Below are 24,516 nucleotides of genomic sequence, written 5' to 3'. Positions count from 1 at the left end.
GTAGAGTGACAAACACTGAGGCAAGGAGGGGGAGAAACAGGAACAAGATTGGAAAGAGGGAGGCAAAAAGTAGCAGAGTCTTGTTACTTCCCAGGCTTTTCATCCTGTAATCTGTGGACTTCATAAAGGAGAAGAAACGACCCATTGCTAGGAATAAATTCATTATGCTAGCACATTATAGAAAAAATGTAGTTATGTGTTATGTATTTTTTTGCCAAGTTGAACCAGATGATCCTTTAGGTCCCTGGTTCCAGGTCCCCAACCTGGAATTCTATGATTATCCACAAGTCAAAAATCACAACAATCAACTGGCCTACACCCATTCTCAGCCTCTTGCAGTGCTCAGCTTTTCTCATTTTCCAGAAGCGCCCCCAAGATGGCCAGAGCAGTTGCAGCCGTGTGAGGCCAGCCAGGATCTGATCCAACTCGGGCACTGCTGCTTCTCCCCCTTGCTGCTCTGCAAAGACTGAACAAAGGGAAATAGCACGGTCCCACCAAGTGGGTGGAAGTGCCCACAGGAAGCATCTTCCTAGGGAGAGATACTGGAAATTATTCTCACTTATTTTGTACAGGTTAGGAAGAATATGTTTAGTTACAGGATATAAAGGTCTCTGAGCTGCAACAGCATGGCAAGTCTGCAGTGAGGAGCTGGGAAGGGAAGAGACAAGAGAGAGCCCACTGTTGTATGGGACATAAGGGGTTAATTTAAAAACCAGAATATTCTTTCTTTTAATAATAAATGTTTGCAATGCACATAAAATAAATCAGAAAAAGAGAAATGTCTAAATAATGAAAACATTATAAAATTATGGTACCAGTTGAGCATCCATTTTTTATGCATGACATAGCTCATGAGGCAACTGGGCAGCACAAATGGCCTGTGATTGGTAAGAGACACTTTTGGCAGGAATGGATTAGTCGTTGACCTCTGCAATTTAGGACACCTTCCTAAAATCAGGCTTTCTGGGGTAGCATTACAAACTGCAGTGTTAAGACAAAATATTTTGATGCAGTACTTTATATCTGAATGAATTATGAGCTTGAGACTTACAGCATTCAGATTCACTCTTACTAACATGACTGTGTCCATTCATTTCTCAGTGTCCCTGTTTTTAGATTCCAACATTTATCATCTATAAAAGCAAACAAGCAAAAAAATTATCACTTTTATCAAAATGTAAAAGGCTTAATTTATATTTCAATTTACAATGCAGACCCAAAAAGACTAAGTTTTTTTAAAAATAAAACACTTTAAGTTCAGTTTTTACTCTAAGTCTAGTGTATTGATTTAATAGCTAAGGAAAAGTCATTTCAGAACCACGGAAAAGTAACAGAAAATACTTGTCTCATATAAAATGATTATGCAACCAAGGAAAGTGAAGGAAAAAAAGAAATCTTGTACAGACAAAATTGAGGTGATGAAAGCAGCTGAGGTAATGAGAGAGTTTATATAAGCAGCTCACAGACGTTTATAAAAAAAGCATTCCTCTGCACAATTTGTCATTGCACAAATGGAGACATAGATTCCATGATTTCCACTGTCCTTGGGCCGATAATATTTTGCTAAGATCTGCATTCAGTTATTTAGCTGGTGCTACAGAGAGTGATTATTCCTTTTACTTGAACAGTAGCATTAAAAACTTGAAGTTATTCTGAGAATGAATTTTCATTTAGAGAACTGTTTTGAGGCATATGTCCTCATCAAGGCTGGGACTCATAGCTCTCTGATCTACACAAGTGGTTCTTCCTTTAGCACTGGAAGCTGGTCTTTATTAGCACTTCATTTTTCAGGAGTACTTCTACTGCCATGAGTAGGGACTATTTATAAGGATAGTGCCGTCCAACGAGGATGATGTTGCCAGGGACCAGGAAGGGCCACGTGTCCTGGAGGAGTCTTCTGTACATGGTCTTGGCACAAGGAGCAGATAAGGGTCTGGAGAAGGGGAACGCACAGGTGCATTCAAGCTAGAGCAACCCAGCTCTCTGCAGCTTCAGGTGAAAGGAGTCCAGGTAACCAAATGCTGGGCCCAGCAATGAGGAAGACGATTTACCTTCCTCTGTCACAGACCTGGGTCGTGTCTCATGTCCTGAAAGGAAGACAGTGTTGATGTGTGGGAGGGACAGCATTTTAAGAGCAGGATCTGGTGCAACAGCAATTACCCAAAGCCATTCCTGCTTGCATGCTCCAAAACCCCCTTGTAGCTACTGCACAGCTGTGTCAACCCTCTTACTTATCCATATGGCGTGTGCTGGACTACATCTAAGCTCCAAGCAATTGCTTTAGTTTAAACAAACCTGTGCAGCAGTATGCATGGTTTCAGTGAAATACACTATTCCCCAAGTTTCAAAAAGCAGAAAGAGGAAGCTATGGGGAAGCATTTGTGTATTCCTTTATATTTTCACATTGTGTACAATATCTTGATACTCACTCGTGCTCATATCCACTTTCACCTTCATCTCCAGCAGCAATAGCAAAGGCAAAGACATTGTATATCCAGTCCTTCTGAAGCAAGCTCTCTGGAGCTGAACTGGGACTTTTTTTTTGCTGAAAGGAGAGACATTTTTAAACTTCACTATCAGTTCATCCATCAAACCACAAAGAAAAAAAATGAATAATGATCAGCTCCAATTCAGTTATTCAGTTGGTTCATTTTTGTCATTGCAATGAAATTGCAATATGAACTCTGAAATAAAATTTAGATATCATGTTTGAAGTATTTTTTTAGCTCCAGCTTCGCTGATGTTCCACGATAATGAGATAAAGATTCATTTCCTTCCCGTGTCTACTTCTGCTCAACGCACTCTTGTTCACCATCCCTCTCTGTTACGCATGCTCTCTGCTCTTCACAAAAGGAGGAAAAGACTTTCCTCTCCCTGCTTCCAAGGACCAGATAGCAACAGCCCAGCTCCCATTGAACATTTCCTCAAGCTCACCTCACTCCATGAATAGTTTCACTGAGTGCAGTGGAACTACTCAGCCTGAATAAAGCTGGCCGTGAGAAGAAAGGTCCAATCAGTCCAAAGACAAAAACCAAGCTCACAGCAGCATCGCAGGGTACAGCTCTGAGAGTCACCAGCCCAGCTTGAGGACAGCCAGAAGCAAGGTGCCAAGTTTCTGTTACAGCCTGGGAGAAGTTTGTGCAAGGTTACTGGAGGATTACACAGAACTGGAAGGGTGATTCGCTGGCAATAGTATGCTCAAGCAATTTATTATTATGAGCTAGGGAAATACACCCCAGTTGTCTTTAATCGGAGTACATCGCAACCTCTGAAGGATATATCATTTTAAAAAAGAAATCCCCTAAAAATCTGGATGCTGAGAAATGTACCATTCAATTACTAAGTAAATTATATGAGCCTCCTGTGTGTGGTTCTGCTCTCAAAAAGCATTAGCAGCTTCCCACTACTTTACAGCAATGAAAGCAATTTCTTTACTTAGAGAAGCACAGTAAATCAGAAATAAAAGGTTCTCAAGCAAAATATCTCGGCAGCAATCCCTACTAATGAGCACAAAAGGAGTTAAAAACCAGCAGAGCATAGCCAACGATTGAGAAATAAACTGGTAGGAGAAATTATTCGGGGAGCCAGAGTGGGTCATAGTAAGTTAAACCATAGATTCTGTTTGTTGTCTGAAATTATTCCAAAAGCAAAATTATTCCAAGAGAGAAGGATAAATATCCTTGAATAATCCAAACCAAAAATCAAATATAAAAGCAAGAATATTATTTAGTTGGATTCTAAGTCCATGTCATCTTGAAGGAATTAACCACTCACCCAAGTTTTGCTCTTTGTTTCTAAGTATGGAGGCTGGAGAGGAAAGCATTAGGGGAATGCAGGGAATCTCAGGCAGGGCACTAAAATTAAGTTTCTTACTCAGTTTACATATTGTATATTTTTAAATACAGATGATTTTGCCTCTGAAAATCTGATTTGGTTAATACAGAACGCATACTATGTTTCAAAGTACTAAAAGTCCAAAGTTAAATATATAAATTTGAATGCAGACTTTAGAATTGGGGGTCACTCTCAGGGCCACTGTACTAACTGTACTGGTTAGCCTGTCTCATTCACCTGGTACCACTTTAGCAATTCCACACACAGGTGTAAACATTGAGGCTTTTACTAATTCCAGAGTACGTAATTATATGTGGTATGTCAGGTCCTTCTGTGCCTGTGTGCTAGGAACTACACACCCACTACAAGTTTAAAAATGTAAGTAAATGTATAGTTAAAGAAGGAACAAACAACTCATTACTTCTGATAGTTTAGCAAGAATTTAGCTTTAACAGGTAACATTACAAAACCTAAATGAATGGATTTGCTCTTTATTCATTCTCATCAATGAAAGTGACCAAGCTAGTTACCTACCATTGCTTCTCTGGGGCCATCCTGGTGCAAGGCAGCACAAGGCATCAACATTTCAAATTCCATATTAAAGGATTTAAGCATTCACCTAAAGTTTCACTTGTATATTTTTTTTAATCTCCGAAGTAGATACCTTCATATGCATTTTAGTGGCTGTTCTTTTCAAGGGACTTCTAATTCAGCTGATAAAGTATCACATGCTAAAGGTGATTTAAAAGAACAAAATGTAATCCACTCTGTACATATAGTAACTTACATTCTGGGCTTCAGCACGCTGACACAATTCTTTTCACCCAGAGAGCTTCAAAGGCAAATAATTCTAGTATCTGTTAAGCATCAATTTTCCTGCATTTTTATGCTGATTTCCCCAACTATTAGCTATATTTAGAAATAAATATATGTAAGAAATCCAAAAGAACTGATCGATATGGAAATATCTACCTATGGAAAGCAGCAAGCCTGGAGACCTTCCTTTTGTCCAGTCTATCTATCCGAAGAGCCAAATAAACTTGTTCAAAATTATTCTGCAAATCAGCAGGATTTCTGAGACAAAGAAGGGAAAAAAAGTACAACTTAGTTGAATTCAGTGTTAAGTAAATTCAATTTGGTTAAGGATTTCTTTACTTGCTTAGTGGCTATTTCACAGTATTGATGTCAGGGTTATTACTAAAATGCATGAGCCAGCTACTCCTCCTACAGGTCAACATACTGAGATCTTTGTTGAGAAAACAGTTACAGTGTTTCAGAAGATGGTATATTTTTTTCAGTGCCCCAGCCTGATTACAGGCAGCATAGTATTTCTGGACGGAAATGAGCATTTTCTTCTATCCCTTGCAAAAGAGATGAAACTGTGATCTCAATTGCTTGCCTTCATTAAAGATCCTCTAATATATTTCATAAGAGTAGGTTCCTTAACCTCAAGGCTTTGGCCAAATTCCAACTCAATTACTGTCTACCTGAAAATTCTCCCATTAAATTAGGATTGATATATTTGCCTCCTCCCTTAAACTGGTGAGTAGCAGTGGCTTGAACTGCTAAGAGCTTTCTGGGCTTCATCTTCAAACTGGCTCATTTCAGGGTTAGGTTAAGAATGTCACTACACTCCCTTGAGACAGGACTATATACTGCAATTAGTATTTGTTAAATGTTTCAATATCCACTTACAAAAGGAAATACTAAAGTGAAAAGCATAACTCCACATTGTATCTGGAAAAGAAACCAGGTAAAATCACGTTCAATAATTTGCTGAGAAATTCACTGACAAATATAGTTAGTGGCTACAAGTGAAGGCTGAAGATCTAACTGCAGACCACCACGATGTGTTAAAATTTTTTCAGATCCACCTCTTTGCATAAACTACGTCTCTACTTTTTGTACAAGGCAGAAATGTTTGTCTTCCAGTGGTTACATGGACTATAAATTCATTGAATCATTTTACAGCTTTTGTTCCTTTGATTGCATCATTTACTGGGGATGCTTAATTTGGATTGCCCAGAATGTCAATGAGCAGTTTCAGTGTATCTGTATTTCAGGCTGTTGACATAATAGATCTTATGCTTCATGTCTACCTTTTGAGAAAGCTTTCAGTGAAATACTATGCATAATTAGAGAGAGTAGGATATGCATTCAGAGAAGAACAATTCCTTGAAATATTTCTGGCAGTGAAATGCTTGCCTAAGGGCAGATCACCCCATTCCATGGAAAAGCCAAGAAGGAAGTGGAGGAGCAAATCTGCACGTGAGAATTGCAGTAGCTTGGGTACCAGCATTCTTGGATCTTCACAGATTGTCTGGAATCACCTGCTTTTGAATTACCTTTGGCAATTGCTCTCTCTCCGCTTCCTGGTGGTGCTGGTGCTCCCACATCGCTCACACACCACCACCCATCCTCTCAAAGGGCTCCCTGGGGTACAGGCACCGACAGTGCCATCCTTCTGCAGTGACTCATGTGTCAGATCACAAGGGCAACCTTTGTCCCTGAAGCAGATCCTGCCCCAGTGTTGTGGGGGCAGAAGGGAGAAAAAAAAAAAAAAAAGAAGAGGGAGTGTTGTCAGAGGTTTAGGATAACCCCTGAAATAACATCAACTGTATTAAAAGTACAGAACTTTAAATGATGACATTGCTATACATTTTCTAATTATTTTTTTTTTTTTCTTAAGGATGCATTATACCAGAACCAAATAGCAATTTCTGTCCCATTAAAATGACTAAGGTGTTTCAAAAGTATTTAGATTAATTTCTGCCTGCCCTTATGGATTTCACTTCTAACAATTTTTACAAGATTTTTTTAGAATGAGAAGTGGTTGGATAAATGCCTCACAGGCAACAGTCAGGAAATGCCTCCATATTCATAACAGCTTTCTCAGGTAGTGGTTTCAGCATCACATTTAGCTGAGATAACTGTGGATTGCCAGGGAAAGGACAGCTCAGCTCCAGCTGTGTACTTCCACTCTCTCCCTTGCACTGACACTGGCACTCATTTAGGCTCTAATTCAGTTGCACTGGGGAACTGATCCCACTGAAAACTTTTTAAAAAAATCTTCTTAGGCTTTATCCTGATCCTTCAGTGACTCTTGTTGATAGCAAGAATCACAAGAAGGCTGCATAACTAAGGTATTCGGCATACATATTCAGCATGTTTAAGCACAAGCAGAAAAGCATTTTTCTGACTATAGTACCACATGCAACAATTTCTATATAGTAATGCTTTAGAGAGAGTATTTCATACTATCTATCAAGAGAAGAACAGACGTGTATCGGGTTTACGGATTAATTTAATAGTATGACAAGTCATTTAGTGCCTGGATGTATCAATGACATGGAAGAAAATGGGAATTCTAGCAATGAGGGCCAAGTAAATCAGCTCAGGCTACAAAGCCAGTCTGCATCAATGTGGAATTACAGGGTATTCCTGATTCCCTGTCCCATACTTAGACCAACAAATATCACCACGCCCTGGCCCTGCTTTACTGACAGGTATGCTCAAGAGTCTGGGAACAGCTTAACTACCATTTCCCAATCAATGCTACTACTTTACAATATACACCGGTGCTGTCAATGACAGTAGTTTGTATTCTCTGGCAAGCCTTCTGTGAGAAAAAAGCATGTGCTTGGAAATAAGGAAACATATAGAACGACTTCATCCCAACTGTCAGGTTGGCTGTATGTATAACAGATGGTGAAGGTTGAATGGTTAATGCTATTGCTTAGCCTACTGGCCTGGCTTGTGTGCTCCGAAATGTTCTACACTGCCTCAGGAAACTGCAACAAGCTTGGGGGATGATTTGTCACCAAGGGTTACTTAGATCTAGCTACATTTTCATGACCTTTAGCCTAGCTGACTGATTTGGAGCTTTTTTAAATAGCTGATTAAAGGGCTTTTCTTTTTCCTGCCTTTTTTTTTTTTTTTAATATATATAAATATGAATGATCTCTATGTTCTATATCTCCCTGATTTCCTAAGAATGCCAGACATTTTCTGGTGAAGGCATTAATTAGCAAAGGCTTGTGTGACTGACATTTTAGTCTATTGGTACTTTAGGTCTTTGCGTAGGCAGATGAAAAATGCTGTGAGATGGAAAATGTGTACTTAACTCTAATAAACAAATGGAGTACAAATCAGTCTCCTTTAGTGTGTTTGAGCCTGCTTTGCTTCTGAACTGTTGAACCACTGCAGCAAGAACTGAGATGACAGGATATAATTTAAGCTTTGATTATTGACCGATTATTATCTTTTATTCTCTTATTTGTTACATTAATAAAGCTGAGTTGGCCCGGTATTCTGAATTTCTGTTTATAGCTAACTTTTAATTACGAACAGTGGGCTATAGTGGTTGAACTATCTTCATCGCAGTTCTTGAAACCAGAACTTTCTCAACCGGGAATGAAAGACGATTTGAAGTTTTCTTATTTCACACTAGCAAAATTAAAAGCAGAATGTCATTTTTGCATAATGCAATGAAAGAATATGAAAGGCTATGAGGGGAGATTTTATTCTGCCTCTGAAATATACATATTAGTTCAACATGATCTTACACAATTTGACAAGGGGATTTTAATTATTAATAAGATGAAATGTAAGGCTTCTAATTAAGTGGAAAACAAACCAGTGTAAACTACACTCAGAACACACAAACATATTAGAGGTTTGAATTTAATAATAAATCATTTATCTAAAGCCCAGCTGATTTGTTACATGATCTTACTAGATGAGAGTTTTTTTCATTTCTGCAATTTTTGCTTTCTTCAATCCTTACTATTCTTAATGCTGATACAACAGCAAATTTGTTTTTTAGAACTTCTGTACTGAAATGTAGCTACTCAAAATGATTAGCAGGTAACAAAATGCCTTAGAAATGGTCTCATTAATTTTGGGGAAGTTATTGATGACGAAAAGGAAATGTCTAATACAAATTGAACATTAAATTAGAACTGCATGGCTGGACTGTAAAAACAAAAATACTAGAGAAAGAAAATGCATGCTATGAATTTCACCAGGAAAAATGCTAAATAGCCTGCACCCACGGGAGTTTTTGGAAACAAGGAACTAGTGACTTCAAAGCAATTTTAAATACTATCTAATGTGGAATTTGCCACATGAAGACAACTATTCAGAAAAATCTTTTGACAGGTTAAGCTGTACCTGCAAATGAGTGATGTAACTTGGATTTACCTTTCTGAAGCAATTAGTGTTGCACAACAAAGTGTTTAACAACTATGAGCATCACATTCAATTCTGCTCAGCTACATGCATGAAACATGGGTGACTGAAAGGTGCCACACATGCACCATCTGAAAGCTGAATTTGATTCACAGGTGTATTAACTCTTTTTTTTCTGTTCTCTTTGAGTAGAAAATGGCTGTTCATAAAAGATGAACTATCACCATACATATAACATATCTATTTCATTTATTCTACCATGTTTTCACAGTTTCATAAATCCTCATTTTTTAAACAAATAACTAATAATTAACATTAAAACCTTTTAACAGATCTCATATAACCTGGAGAAAAAACATTTGGTTTTGTTTTGGTTGTTTCGTGTTTTGTTTTGGTTTTTTTTCTGATAGACAAGGGTACCAAATATCTTGTGACATCTAAAGAATATGGACACAACGTAAGTGCTCCTCTTGAAGTTTCTCAAGTACTAAATATATACCAGTCTCCATATGGAATGATGTGTTATTTTTAAGCGTATAGCCTTTTGAAAATGCCAGCCTTAACAGCAGCAAGTAACACGTTATCATATTTGCAGAAGTCCTAGAATTTGCACAGATGATGAGTCCAGATCATCAGGATCATATAGCAAAGAAATGCGCCCCTCTCCACTTTCAGCTGGTAAAAGTCACTGGGCTATGCTCCTTTCATCTGCAGAAAAGGGAAGAAATGATAGAAGCTTTTTATATTCAGTCTTCCTACATTTAGGATAGGAAAAGATGCTTTAATTGTTGTAACAATTCTTTTTTTCATGCACGCTAATATGTATTAAAACATACATATATTCAGGCACATCCTAAAGCAGAGCTGCCATGACAGCCCAGAAAGTTTTTTCTAATACATACCACAAAAGTCATGAGAGGATATTATAGAAGACCTAAGCTGGACCACAGTAAATTTGATTGTTACTTACGGAAAGTTTTCTTTCATGTTTAAATCAAACCTCAATTATTTCAGCCTACTTATTCCGTAGAAAGTGGAAGTGAAGCATAAATACGTTAGATGAGATCTTTACTGAGAAATATATGTGGGACAAAGAAGCAGAGGGAATTGCAGTCGACCCCAGAAGAAAACTGTATAAAGTCAATCAGAATGATCACCTGAGTGTGTCTTTATTTGCCAGTATACACATCATATTTGTCAGAACGTTATCACACTGGTTAATTTAAAACTCTCTAACTATAAGATTCATGATATCAACAAAGACTGTGAGGAACAGAAAAGGAACTGGGGAAACAGGACATTTGGAAGTGGAGCCAAAAAGTGTGTAAGGGCTAGGATTAGTTAGCTGGCCAAAATAAAAAAAAGTTTTTCTTCTCTTTAATGCAGACAGCAGTTCAAATGGTTCACCAAGTGTTACTATCTTCTGAACAGTTAAGCCTATTACATTTTTTTACAATCTAATGAATTCCAAAGGAAAGTGACACCAACCAGTTTTAAAAGTGATTTTTCCTTTTTTTTTTTTTTCTTCTCCAAATACTTTCCAGCAATGAAGTTCACATGCAAAAAGCTGATTCCACATACAGAAAATACTTTGAAATAACCAAAGGATACCCATTCCAGTTCTCAAACTGACAATACATTTCACAGAATAATCAATACAAACAGAACAAAACACAAATCCACAGCTGCAAAGCTTCAGATATGCAAAATGACTATTTTAATGTTGTGACAGATCCATGATTTGAAAATATACTATAGCATGTTTTAATCAAACTAACATGGCATTAAAGTTACCTGTGCTGTACAGGTAAGTATAACTTAAACCAGCTGGTGGCATTCTGCCTCTCCCCAAAATCAGAATAGTAATGACATGCATGTGCTGAAAGTCCAGCTTTTTTTACAAAAAGAGAACTGACAACATTAAACCAACCTTGCGTACCGGAAACCCTCAAGATTAATATACCGTAGCACAAAATGATAAAAGTAGTTTTTTTGCTAGGTAATAATAATGAAAACAAAGCAAAACCACAAGTATCTGGTGACACACAACTGGAGATACTGTAGATACAATGTGACACTTAATTACAAATCCCTCTGGGGATTTAAAATCTGACACCCAATATGCAGGATCTGCACGTTCATCACCAGGACTCCTGTTTTCACCTGCTGTGGACTGAAATGCCATGAAGCATATGCCTTCATCTAGATTATGACAGTTTCAAACAAAGTCCTAAAACTTTAATAATCTGCATAAACAGTTGCAAACAGTCATTTGCTCTAATTATGTTACTGACAAAATATTTTTTTTTTTTTCCCCCCAAGAATTTTAATTACTGCTTATTCAACTTAAGAATGTAGCAGAGAAGAAAAGCAGATCAAGGAATTCTGAAAATAGGGGTGAATTCAGTCATGGACATTAATTAGGGGCTCCAAGGTTCTGTACAGAAATGAAAGTATGAAAACAAAATAAGCAAATTCAAGAAAGGAAATGAGCACTGATATTTCACCCTAAAAACTTCAGCAAAAATGCTTTCTTAAAAATTGCATATCATTAGGAGCATGGTTGATAACATGACTGCAATAGACCCATTTTCTACAGCCTTTGATATATAAAAATAGTTCTCTGACTTCTGTGCCAAACAGGACTTGCAAATATAACCTATTCCCATTAAAACTGTGCTTGGTGTCTTAAATGTTTAAGGCTATACATGCACTGAAATTTAAGGAATTTCAAGTTGAAACAGTAGTTGAAAACTGTTATATTACATAAATTACACAACAAAGGGATACTGGTAGGAAATGTACATACAATGCAGCATGAGTCTGTTTCTTTAAGTCCAGCACACAATAGACAGTTATTATATAGTATCAGGACTTCAGACACAGAAAAACTGAATCTGTTCTCAAAGTTGCACACTTCAGATATAGGTATAAAATGAGAAAAACAAGCTATTTTGACAGCACTGGCCGACTTATATTTTTGCTTGTGATGGGACTTTGATTAAAATGCACAAAGAAATAAAACTCAAACACTTTGCTACTGATACAACAATGCACAATCAGTCAAAAAAAAAGAGGTATCTTGAATTTTCAGCTATGAGTCACATTTACAGAAGCCTATTTTATATTTGTTCAAAAAGATCCATTTTATCATTTCTGTCTTTAAGTAACAGCAAGTCCAAACATCATTTGTCCAAAGAATTAGAAACAGACTTGGTTCTTTGGTTAACACCATGTGACTTACATCAGACACAGGAATCAATTAAGAATAAACAGTCATATGAGGAGGTTTCTTGGAAAGGGGGGCAAGGAAGGAAAGGGGAAAGCTTCAAATTCAAAGAAATACATTGTGTTGAACTGAACTGCCGTTTGAAACCTCCTGTACTAGGAATAATCAGGTTAAGACATCTCTTCAGTTGCAGTGACATTGCTTATACACCATAACTTTAGTTTTCCTATGTATTAGTTTTATACAAAAGAAAGAAGGCACCGAGTATATCGGTGGCATACAGGCAGTATAAAAGTATGAAAGAAAATGCTACATACTGTATATTTCATACTTTTTAAAAATACCGTGAATGTGTGCTGTCTCTATGCAATATAATGCTTCACAAAACCAATTCCTTATACCCCAATAAAAGAATGAATTAAAATGTGAAACACATTTTAAAAATCTTGCTGATAACAGCACAATTCAATATTTCTATTCACTATGATCAATTATTAGCTTATAGTCACTAGAAAGCAAGTTCAAAATTACTGAAGATCAAGGGAACTATAATCTGTAACTATACTTTTGGGACAGAGCCAGCAGCCTTTACTGATGACAGATGTCCTGCTAAGAATGGAGAGGAGGCTCAGTTTTACCACTGTTATTCATGTTAATAGTGCCTTTCTCTGAGTCCTCCTGGAGAAAGGGAGGGAACTGCTTATAGGGAAAGGTACTACACAGCATGAAAGACATGTGGTTAAACCAGGACCTGAGTAAAAGGCAGTAGGTTCAGGCCCTTAGTCGTTATATTAGCACTTTAGATTGCGTAACAGTGATATAGCTTGCTCATAGAGCATTTAATTTTAAATTGTTAAATCATCTTATATAAAAATAGGTAAGAAAGCTCTGTAAGAAAGTATATATATACTATATAAGGAGAAATATCTCCTTAAAAAAAGCAAAGAAAGGGAAAAATTCAATAAAAGGTTTCACTAATTACACTTTTTCATGAAAATCACATTAAAAACAGTTATTGTAAATGAAACAGTACTGAGCACTAATGAACCTTGTGGTTTACTGGAAAGGACAGCAAACTAGCTGTATAGTAAAAAAAGATCATTGCTCTATCTCCTTTTTTGTAAATATTCCCTAATACATTCAACTGCTTAGAAATTTCTTAAAACATCATCATAAGCCATTTGAAAAATTTACTATCAAAGCTTGTTCAAAGCCCTGCTCCTTGCTTGCACTATGGCCTAGAGATTACATCTCAAAGCTATGATAATGCTTCCAGTTAATTCTGTGAACTCATTCAAACCCATGCTTTGGAGATGAACCAAAAGTTAGAAAGCAATCCACTTTAGACCCTTAGCATGCAGTGAATGTCCACAGGGGAAATGTCCACAACAACAAAAAAAAATTAACTTGATGGCAAGACTCCTGTCTTGATATATGAGAAAACAAGGATGACGTTAATTACATCCCTGAATGTCCATGAGGTATTCCTTCAGTGGTATATTATTACTGCTTCTACTCTCCTGAGCAGGGTCCTTAGAGACAGGCAGCTTTTGAAGGCTTTATGCCAGCTCAACCAGTAGATGCTTCCAAGGAAGTGAATTAATTCTCCCTGCTATTAGGTGAGCCTTGCCCATTTCCTGGGCATAGCTGTTTCCCGGTCTTCATTCCTACAGGAGCAATACTACCCACTTTCCTGACTCCTGGCACATTCCTCTGCATAAGGATCTTATTTCTGTATTACAACAGCATAAGCCGGCACAGCAAAACCTGATCCAGCACGTATCAGACCCATTTATTCAGTCACACCATGTTACGTGTGAACTATGCTTGCTAGCATTAATATAACTGTGCCATAGTCACAGGCATAATATAAGCAGATACACTGGGTGCACAAGATCTCTGCATAGTCTGCAGAAAGGAAGAAACCCTGCTTGAACTTAAGCAAAGTCAGTGATAAGTTCTTAAGGCTAAACTATGTAGGCCTGTTGGTACTCACCCTAGGCAAATAAACAGCACCTACCCTGCTTCCATCTGTAAAATACACTAGGTTAGAAGCCATGGAATGGCCACACAGGCTGGTGCTGCTTTGAATGTATGAACTCCCACAATTCACGTCACGCTTTCTCTGAGTAAGGCCCTCCGAGGGCCACACGGCTTCAAGAGTGAGTTTGAGTCACTGTTGCTGCCACTGTATGAAGCCATCTCTAATTTTAATGCTCTCACTCCCAGATGACAACTCTTCATCAGGCATTGATTCACTGACAAGCAAATGCTCCTGTGACTTTCCCCTCAAAAACTACCATCGGAACAAAGTAGTCTGAAATCCAGCTGTGATGCACTACAAAATCTGGCAGTTGAGTTAAATAGACCAAAAATACAGAACATTCTTGATGGCTCGTTCTAACAATAAACTTTGCTGAATGTTCCAGTTAAAAGGATCAAGATGTTTGGGGATTGCTTCAACATTTTTAATATTAAGTTTTGAAAATATTTCAGAAGCTGAGGAAAAAGAAGAAACAAAAATAAGAGATAATGATTAAATAACAAGTTTGTGACAGCATACGGATATTTGGTTTTTTTACCTCCATTCATAATCGAAATCCCATTTGTGGGATTGTATTGCAGGCGCCATGCTGCGCCACTGCTCTAACCCACTGATCCTATTGCACTTCACACCTTCAGGGTCAGGTCTCCTCCCCTGTTGATGCCCATGGGCTCCTCTCATTAACATTAATGTCAGGCAAGTATGCACATCAGTGTGAGAATTAAATGGATGTTTAGCTGTTACTGAGAATTCAGCTACAGGAGGAAGTCAGTCTGCCTTACAGGTGACAAGCCATAATTTCAAAGACTGCCTTAAACAGGACAGCTTTTTTTCCTCCAGAAAAGTGTGACGAATAAGTAAATGGCTCAGTACAACTTCCAGTTAAATGAAAGGGAATTCTGCTGTCAGCTTCAAGGTGGAACAGCCAGGCCAAAATTTTTCCACTAAAACCTCATTCTCTGATTTTACTGCAGACTTTTTGTTAAAACTTGCATGTGTAAGAGCAATCTGTATAAAATTCCTACATTAAAACATCTACTTCAAGGAAAAATATTTTCTTCTGCTTCACTATATTAAAACATTTCAGAAATCTTAGGGAGTTGGGCAGGTCTCAGGAATTTTGCACCAATACCTTATTGTAAGTGGTGCAGAGTGCCCTTGACTTCTGAGGTCAAGGTGACTGCCACAGACAGCTTCTCAGGGTGCTGGGGAGTTTGCAGGAGCAAGTCATTAGGGATAAAAGAGAACAAACCAGTAACACAAACACAAATTTTAGACAACAAAAAAAGTTGCTCCAAAGGTGTGAAAAATGGGAAGATACTGATGCTGGCACTGCATCTGCCATCAGGAATGGTTGCAAAAATTTACAGGTGAAAGTATTTCGTACAGTGTATGCCATAAAATCTGTTTTCAGCTCAAGTACTGTCTTAACTGATAAATGTTCAGCTCCAGTAAGAAGACACACAGTCATTCCAAGGGCTCACCATATTTCAACATCTAATTATTAAGTTAGAGAACTTTAACTGGATTTAGAAATTATGTCGTATTTCTCCAGTAGCAGCACTTACACCTTGCCTAACTTCTGTCTCTGCAGTCAGACCTCACAGTGTGGTTACAGCATGGATGTCTTAAGTCCTGAGCATGAGGCAGTGCCTTGGGGACCAAGCTTTGAATCTTATCAGTACTATCCTCCTTGCCTGTGCTACCTGGCTGATTGGGGAACAGAAGCATGGCTCTGCTGACTCTTTGCCTCCATGTGTGTGGAAGACAATGATGTCTTGCAGACACTGTACAACCTCTCATCCTTCTGCGCAACAATTTTGTGCCTGCCTAGACTGCCCTTCCACAATCTTGCCCTTACTACAGAAAGGAACTAACCAATTTTTTATATTCGTAATACCTTAAGAAGACCCATGTGAAATGTTCTAAACATTAAATAAAATTGATCAAGGATGCAATATTTTCAAGTATAGAATCTGTAAGAATGTCATTGTTCTATAATTATTTAAGGCTACACTGACAAGAAACAGATTCAATTCAAGAACTTTATCTCTACATGGTATATTGGCACACAGCAAAGTAATTAGTTTGATAAACTCTTCCAAGCACTTACTGTACTTCTGAACAAAGGTGAACAACAAAAAGCTATGAAAAAAAAAAAAAGACGTCTCTGAGGAAAACACCAATGCCTCTGATTTGTTTCTGATACCTTGTTCTTTAGAAATTCTTTCCCATGCCTAAGACATAACTGAATGACCAAAACCATACTGTATGTATAAGCCCTTATGCAGGATTAAAAAAACCCCAGTATCTAAAAGCAGATTTCAAATACAAAAGTATAGGTTTGCATAAAGCATTAAGAAAACAGAATTACAAACAAATCATAAGAACGGGATCTAGGGAGAAAAAATAACATGAAAGCTATTGATACTATAACTAACTCAAAAATCCCAGGGCAAATCCAATTACTGGTATTACTGGTTTTGAATGGCAAATCCATACTCTACTGCCTCAGAATTTAACATTCATTTCCCTTCTTTATACATTCAGTTCCCAGTCTTTGTACGGTATAAACCCAAGCCAAATCTCTTTCTGTGAAGCACAGACCAGACCCAGATACCTTGGGAACATGATCTAGAAAGAGATTCCTCTTCCCAAATGTGCCCAACACAGACTACTGTAAATCTCTGCTGTGTTTAAACTAAGATTTCAGTGCCTTAGAAATCTGAATGGTTAGATGTAAAATTGAAGCACTGCAACCTAGTTTAGTTTAGTTTGGTTCTGTAAGAGGTGATTTGATGCACCTTCCAAATATGACTTCTTCATTTGTTTAGTGATGATGTTAACTATAGTCTTCACTGGAATTATTTTGTTCAGTTCTTACTGTTAAATACTGTGCATTATTTTACAAAGCAAAACCTGTACAAAGAGACAACTATCAAGAGACAACTTTCAGCTTTAGAAAAGAGCATCCAAATATCCACAAACAGAATGAGTGAAAACACTTCACATCCACTGAAAAATTGCTTTTGAACAGCTTCTGAGTCAGTGTTTCTATTGTATGGAAAGCTGAAAGAATAGGGAAAATCTGAGAATTTTCCTTATGCATATAAAGTTAATGTTCATTTTTTTTTATTAAATTCTACACTCAACATTACATTTCACAAACTGAGCAACAAAAAGGACTGAGAGAGACAACTTGTATTGTATTACTGCAAGACCATTCCTGTTTAAAGAAAGTTTCTGCATTATTTGTATTTAGTAAATAAAGTTTCTGTAAACGAAGCAGCAGCACAATACCAGGAAAAAACCCAAAGCCTGTAATAATGTTTTAAATCTTTAAATCAACAAAACCTGAAAGCCTATCTCTGCAAATAAACCCCTCAAAAGGCACCAAATAAACCAAGAAATGGAGTTACAACATACATCCTTTAAAAAGGACTTAACAATTTCATTAAGTAATGTGAGAATTTGAGAACCATATGAAATTTCTTTTTCATAGCATACTCACTGTCTCCAATCTCACTGTACTTGACTGTCTGTATATGCTAAAGCCAGGATGGTTCAAAGGTATTATAAAGAAATTCAAGAGAAAAACATTGGTCCTAATGAGGACACTCTAGGCCACTACTAATTCTCTCAACAAAATCTAAAACTTCATTATTTTACCCATCAGTCAGTGAGGACCCATATTAGTAAGACACCATATATAAAAAAATCACTTGCTTTCCATACAGCAACAAATAAAAGTAAATGAAACTTACAATTACAGGCAAATAGAATATTTTAATTGGGAAGCTTTTTAAAAATATTTACTCAATAATCCACAATTTCAGTAATATGAATTAGATTCAGCAATAAGTAAATTAGTGTGATTCCAGTTAAAGTATTTGGGACAAACAGGAATCTCAGAAGCACTGATATTTGCCTAATTTTGGTGGAAGCCATGAGTGTTTATCTGATGGCAAACTTTTTGGTGATACTGTGGCTTCTCAATTGTGGTGTTAGAAAGCTGCTATTTCCCAACCTGAACATAAGCAAAGCAAACTTCTATATTGGGTGTGAACATTCACTCAATTGCTGGCAAATCACTAGAAAAACATCTTACTGATGTTCTCTTCTCCAAGAAGAAAGGTAAAAAGTCCTGGTCTGCTCCCTACTTCCAACAAAGAGCATATGGTAGTCCCTAGAACAGCTCCAAAGAGACTAAAACTGATATCTATTTCAACAAAAGCCATAGCGTTTCACATTCGTTCAGAGCAGTTCAACTGTTGCTGCTTCCTTCAGTCTTTCAACCTAACTTCCAGCTGCTGACATTTTAAAGAAAACCATATTGATTTGTTTAATGAAAATATATTTTAGTAAAGTCGTGCTCTATGAGCTTCCTACATTGGAATACATGAATACAGGAAGTGCTTTCAACAGAAAGTTACATAGTTTTACAGTACAACCTGTCTAAGGAGATTTGGAAGGGACCAACTAATGATCTGGTCTCTTTGGATTAGGCAGAAGTATGGGCAAGAGGAAAAACCCCAATTTATGCCATATATAGAGCTCGTTCCTGTCACAGATTGAAGAAACATTAGTTTGATGTCAAAGTTCACCTGATGCCCAAATGCTAATATTTTTCAAACCAACCACATATCAAAAAATGCAAACTTACTTGCACTAAACTCCTGAAAAGAAACTCAGTGTAAAACAACAGTATATTAATATATGCTATATCACTAAGTGTTCTCCACCAGTGATTTTTTTTTCTTTTGTTCTACAGATCATTAACTTTTTCTCAGAGTGCAAATTATTGACCTTTAATCTGAATGCAGGCAGGTCAGAAGCTACAATATTAGAGCAACACAAAAAATACACAAGGAGGAGTTTACATTCATTTGGAGAACCTTACATAAAATGTTTGAATTGAAAACCACAAAACAAACCCAAACAAATACAGCATCAGGTGGATGGGGGAGGAACTGCTAATGTATCTGTGTACAGCAAGGCTTCTCTGACACCAAGGAAGTGTCTGACACTAAGCGAAGATTATATATTAAATCCCACCATTTTGCATGTTGTGCATTTCTTCACGATGGAATGTTGACCTCATTTTTTGTTTTTTACTTCTACAACAAATCTGTTGATTGTGACGGGGGATGATCATCATCCTAAGAGACCAAACTCCCTTAAAACCACAACTGCACTTTATATTGTCCACTATGATTCTAGTAAAGTATGCCATCTACATACTTGCTGTCCTTTAGATTCTTTCATTTCAGTCCAGTGATTGAGTTCATCTTCTCCTGAGCTGTTGAGACCTAAGGAAATCCACCCTATCATCTCTTTTCGTTTCATGCTGCGCTTATTATATACAGACAGTATGAGCGTCACATCTGAAAGCTGAAACAATGCCACTTGGAAAACGAAGGTTTCTTTGTATACTGGATTTGGCTGTCCTCGGCGGATTGAAGTTTTGCATTTGGACATTTCTTGCCCCATCGAGTTCAGCAGTGTTAACTTAACATATGTATCTATAAAATAAATCATATTTTGGAATGTCAGATATCTTAGAACAAAAGTTTTAGAGAATGAGATATTTAGAAGGAACAAGGATATGGTGTATACCAGGCTGACTGAACACATAGTTTGGACACATGGAAAGATGACAAGTAAGCAAAATATTACAAACACACTACAAATTAACTAGCTTCAGTACTATGTAAATGGGTTAAAGGTATACCTCATAATCCTCTTCCCATTGTCCCCCCTTATTTGCTCAAAACAAAATTTAATTGCATTAACACTTAGCAAGCTTCAACAGCCACAACACTGTAAAGCATACCACTGAATTTTCAGAGAATAAGAATAAACAAAGTGGAATGAAGGCAACTAATGAAGAGAAAAAAAAAGGTATGATGATACCAAAACAGCCAGAATGAAATGCTTATGAATAATCTCTGCATGGATGTGGTTCTCACTTTAGGCTTTTCAGTTTTATTTACTTTTAAGACCAAAATAGAGCAAAATGCACTCAAAGGTGGAAGTTTACACAACACAAAACCCCTCCTAATTCCTAGATTCATGAAGGAATACATTTAATACACCTTTAAAGAGAATTATGAAAAAACTTACTTCAAGATGGTTGCTTAAAACATAGTTTGTACAGTGCTCTTAGGAAGTACATTTAAGAAGCTGGTGCAAGTAAATGTGGTTAGCACACACTGGGTGTTAGTATTTGGGTGTAAACCCTTATTCTTGAAGTTCTGTTTTCATTTGACCAGAAGCACCAAACTATGCTCCTGCAGAAGGATGGGCATTAATTTAACTGATTTTAAGAAATATAAAACTGTATAAAACAATCTAACAATCTAGTGTTTCATTCTTTATTCCTGCTATATTCATGTTAATGAATAATATTATTAAAAGATTGGAGTTTATCTAAAAAGAAATACAATTAATATTTTCACTTCGCAGGTATGCTGAAATTCCAACATCCATAATCAGAGATAAATGCAACTTTTGCATTAGAGAGTACCACAAATAATAAGCATATACTTTTATAAACCAATATGGTAGGCAGCCATGGATAGCTTTACTGCTGGCAAGTTTTCTTTTGCATGAAAAAGACAACATCCAGTTAGTTTCTACAGGAACTCACCTCGGATTATATAAACCTGTCCACCTATCAAGTGTTTTAGACAACAGAACAGTCCGTCTGACAACAGGGGGTGGAAAGCAGTAAAAGAAATAATGACCAGATGTCAATAGTTGGGTGAGAGAGGATCAAAGGTTAAAGTTTAAGAGGAAACACTATTCACTGGAGTGGAAGAACACAAAACCTTGGCAGCATAGATCAGAAAAAGGATTGAACAGAAGGATTGTTGGGTAAAAATTTAATGAAATGAAAATTTTGTGCAGTTTTTGTGTAATCTTTAACAAAAATTACACCACTTACATAATGTGTTATCTTAGCACTAATAGCTACTGGGTTTTAAAACACACTCAACATAGAAAGAATCATGCAAACGATTAGGTTATAAAAGACTGGGGAAAAAAAATCATCACTGTAGCCTTTTTACCAAACCTTATGCTTTTTCATGCAAACTCCAGCATATTAAGAAAAATTGCACACAGTAATAATACTTCATATATTAAAAGCAGTAAAATGAAAAATCACTGAACTGAAAACTAAGCTGGCTTTGCCTTAGCTTTTATAGTTACAGATATTTGATTGTAATACTTTAGTTCTTGAGTAGTGATGGACTTGGGCACGAGAATGATTGATCTAATCTCTAAAAATAGCTGAGGGATGCTTACATCTGAAATTCAACTACATCTCTCTAATTAAAATGTAAAGATCTCACTTGTTAAAATCCATGTATTTATGGATTTAATGTGCGTGTGCATGCATACACATACATGCATTTAATGTGCAAAAAGCTCATACCCTATTTCAACAAAAAAAAAATTTAAAGAATATTAAGAAGCACCTTTTCCTCAGACAAAATATTAACTGTCACACAGGGAAACGAAGACACGTTCTAACATGAGCTATTATTGCCTGCAGGATTTGGCCTATTTGCCTGTACTCTTGCTAGATGAGCTACTACGTAACATATAAATATGTGACAGAGGAGCACGTACTGTGAAGAAGCAGAAATGTAGGACTGGGTCATATTTGCTGCAAAAGCATTTCACAAAAATTGCATAGGTTCACAACCCCTAGAGTACAGAAAGGATCACATGTGGGAAAGAATAATTGCTTCCATTTCCATCATAGTTTCTCAAGACCTGAATGAAAACTGACCTGCGCATGTACTTTGCAGTACTTCTCAGGACTCCGGACCACTGATGGCCCCAAAATCAAATGTGATCAGAGCATTTCATCATCATCCCTAGAGGCCTTAGTTTGCATTTGGTAAAAATGATGGCACACAGAGAGGCTGGTATGTGTCCCCGATGTACTTGACAGGGAGTTAGGAAATGGCAGTGGCATGGACCTGAGTCCAGGAGTTCAAAAGAAGGTGCTACCACTGCTGGGGGGAAGGGGGACAGCACAAAACAGCCCACAGGAGAAATTTGGATTCCACAATATTCTGTGCATGGTCTTATTGGACCTAAAAAGTGCGATAGTTTCCAGCATTCTAGAAACAACAGAACTCCAAACCCGCATTCACCTAACCAGAACTGGAATATTATTATTATGAATATCAAAACTTCCCCCTGTCCTTCACAGGGAATGACAAAAGGTAACACACAAGATCTTCCCTCCAAAAAAGGTCAGACAGAACATGGTATCACAGGGCTATATGCCATGTTCTATACCTCTTTCTTGCGATCTGAAACAGATTTTTGACCCCAGTGACACACACAACAGTTAGCTAGACAGCATGGGCCCACAGAGAACATTTTGGGAATTAACATACCAGGGAATGAGCAGATCTGTCTCCAAAACAAGTACTGAATCCCCGTTTAACTTGCATATTCCAAATATTAAAAAAACTTGGCTTTCTCTAGAGATTCCAGAAGGATAAGCATAAGCCACCTACCGTTTTCGCTTTCAGGGAACACATGGTCCCTTCTCTCCAGGTCTCCTCTCCTGTTCATTTCTTCCCCCACCCCAGTGTCCTTGGGCCTTCCCCACTATTTCTACGCTTTGTCTCCAAATAGGTGACTCTGGGGCAGCTACCTAATCATATAAGAAGTATTAGAGATTCTTCTTTCACCTTCCTTCTCTGACTATGTTAAGAAAGTCTGGCTCCATCAGTGTGAAAAGTACAGAGAAAGCAAAGCAGAGTAAGGATGAGCCAAATGTAATTAATGAATAAAATAAAACATGGGTCAAGAAAGAAAGAGAAGAGCATCAGCCTCAATTTGTTTGGCTTACTTCCTGAACGCTGAAGACAAAGTGAGATGTGCAAACCACTTATAAAATGTTGGCAGCCTGCTACGTAATCGAATAGTGCCAGATAATCTGCTAGCAGCATACAAATCTGGGGATTAAGAAACAGAAAGAGGGACTAAAACCTGAGCCTGCAGACAAAATCAAGAGGAGCAGGTAGATACGTCTGGCTACAACTTACATAAATCAGACTCATCGTCTAAAAACCAATAAAAAATAATTTAAAAAAAGTTAATTACTGAACTTGCTCAAGCTATTATATATCAAAGTATTAGAGACAGTAAAAACATTCTGTGTGCATGACATTCCATCTGGCTCCAGTGTAGAAGTATACAAAGTTCACAGATATTTCAGATAAATGTATTTTTGACCAAATGCTTGAATACACAGTTCAAGTCTTTTCTGATGGTGAACATTCCTTCTGCACAGTGAATATGTCAAAGGTCTCAATTTGTTTCTCCATTGTCTTCACTGTCATTCCCAAGTTACATATAATATATTAATACCACATATACACAGACACATAAGCAATTAAAGACTGCAGTATCAACCTCTCTAGGAAGAGCAATAACTGTTCAGAGTGTTTATATTAATATTAGCTGGCATGTACTTTCTCTTTAAACACTAACTTCGTATTCTTGGCCTGTGATGTGAGGCATTAGTAATTTAGCAATTAATCATTATGATAAAGGTAATTTATTAGTCAGTCATCATGAAAAATTAAAACAGTCTTGTCAACTTACAATTAATATTTTGAATTTTAGATTTTTGCTATTTCCCAACTGACTAAAAATGTAAAACATGAAACAGATTAGTTGATGATTGCTCTTATTTCATTTTGATTGGATAAAACTAAATGATAGGATTGAAGTCCTTGCTACCGAGAGCCCCACCAGTACAGAAGCATTAGGATGAAAAAAGATTTTCACTCACTGGGTGGTCTGTTCGCTGCCAAGTTTTTGAAGTGGCTGCCTTTTATCACTTCTGCTGATAATCTTCCAGTTGTAGCATTATAAAGGAGGCCAATGAGGATTTCTGGAGCTGAGCCATGTACCAGAGACTGACAGGAGGAGGTACTTTCACTGCAAGACACTTCTGACATGCTCATTTGAGAGTCACAACCCTATAAAACAGATAAAAATTTCTACATATTTTATGGAATGATGTTACTGGGAAGTCAATTTTCAGAATAACACATAGAAAATTAGGAAAGCAACTTTACTGACAATAACAGAAGTTCCATTCAATCATCCAATAAGAAATGTACATCCTTAATATATACTAAGTTGACACATGTTAGAGGTAACAAAGACTAAAGCAATTTGG

At 37.1% G+C, this 24,516-nt stretch overlaps 1 protein-coding gene across 9 annotated transcripts in view; it reads right to left on the bottom strand.

The window, feature by feature from the left end:
- Positions 1-835: 835 nt before the first annotated feature.
- Positions 836-24,516, bottom strand: part of SYT14 (synaptotagmin 14) — an 89,900-nt gene continuing 66,219 nt past the window's right edge. For 5 of the 9 annotated variants that reach the window (XM_026844256.1, XM_026844258.1, XM_026844261.1 and 2 more), the window contains 3 exons: positions 24,124-24,313; positions 20,947-21,003; positions 10,555-19,819 (listed from right to left, as the gene is read on the bottom strand). In XM_026844256.1, the coding sequence (XP_026700057.1) occupies positions 19,506-19,819; positions 20,947-21,003; positions 24,124-24,313 (561 nt within the window). In that variant the 3' untranslated portion in view covers positions 10,555-19,505. Of the gene's footprint in view, positions 1,134-2,429; positions 2,546-10,554; positions 19,820-20,946; positions 21,004-24,123; positions 24,314-24,516 lie in introns of those variants that run through there. The other 4 variants (XM_026844257.1, XM_026844259.1, XM_026844263.1 and 1 more) reach the window with 2 other exon arrangements.

This window comes from Athene cunicularia (genome assembly GCF_003259725.1).
Source record: "Athene cunicularia isolate RWA chromosome 3 unlocalized genomic scaffold, athCun1 chr3_part1, whole genome shotgun sequence".
NCBI classification, from domain to species: Eukaryota; Metazoa; Chordata; class Aves; order Strigiformes; family Strigidae; genus Athene; species Athene cunicularia.
The sequence above is the reverse complement of the archived record's forward strand: the minus strand, read 5'-3'. Positions and strand labels throughout refer to the sequence as shown.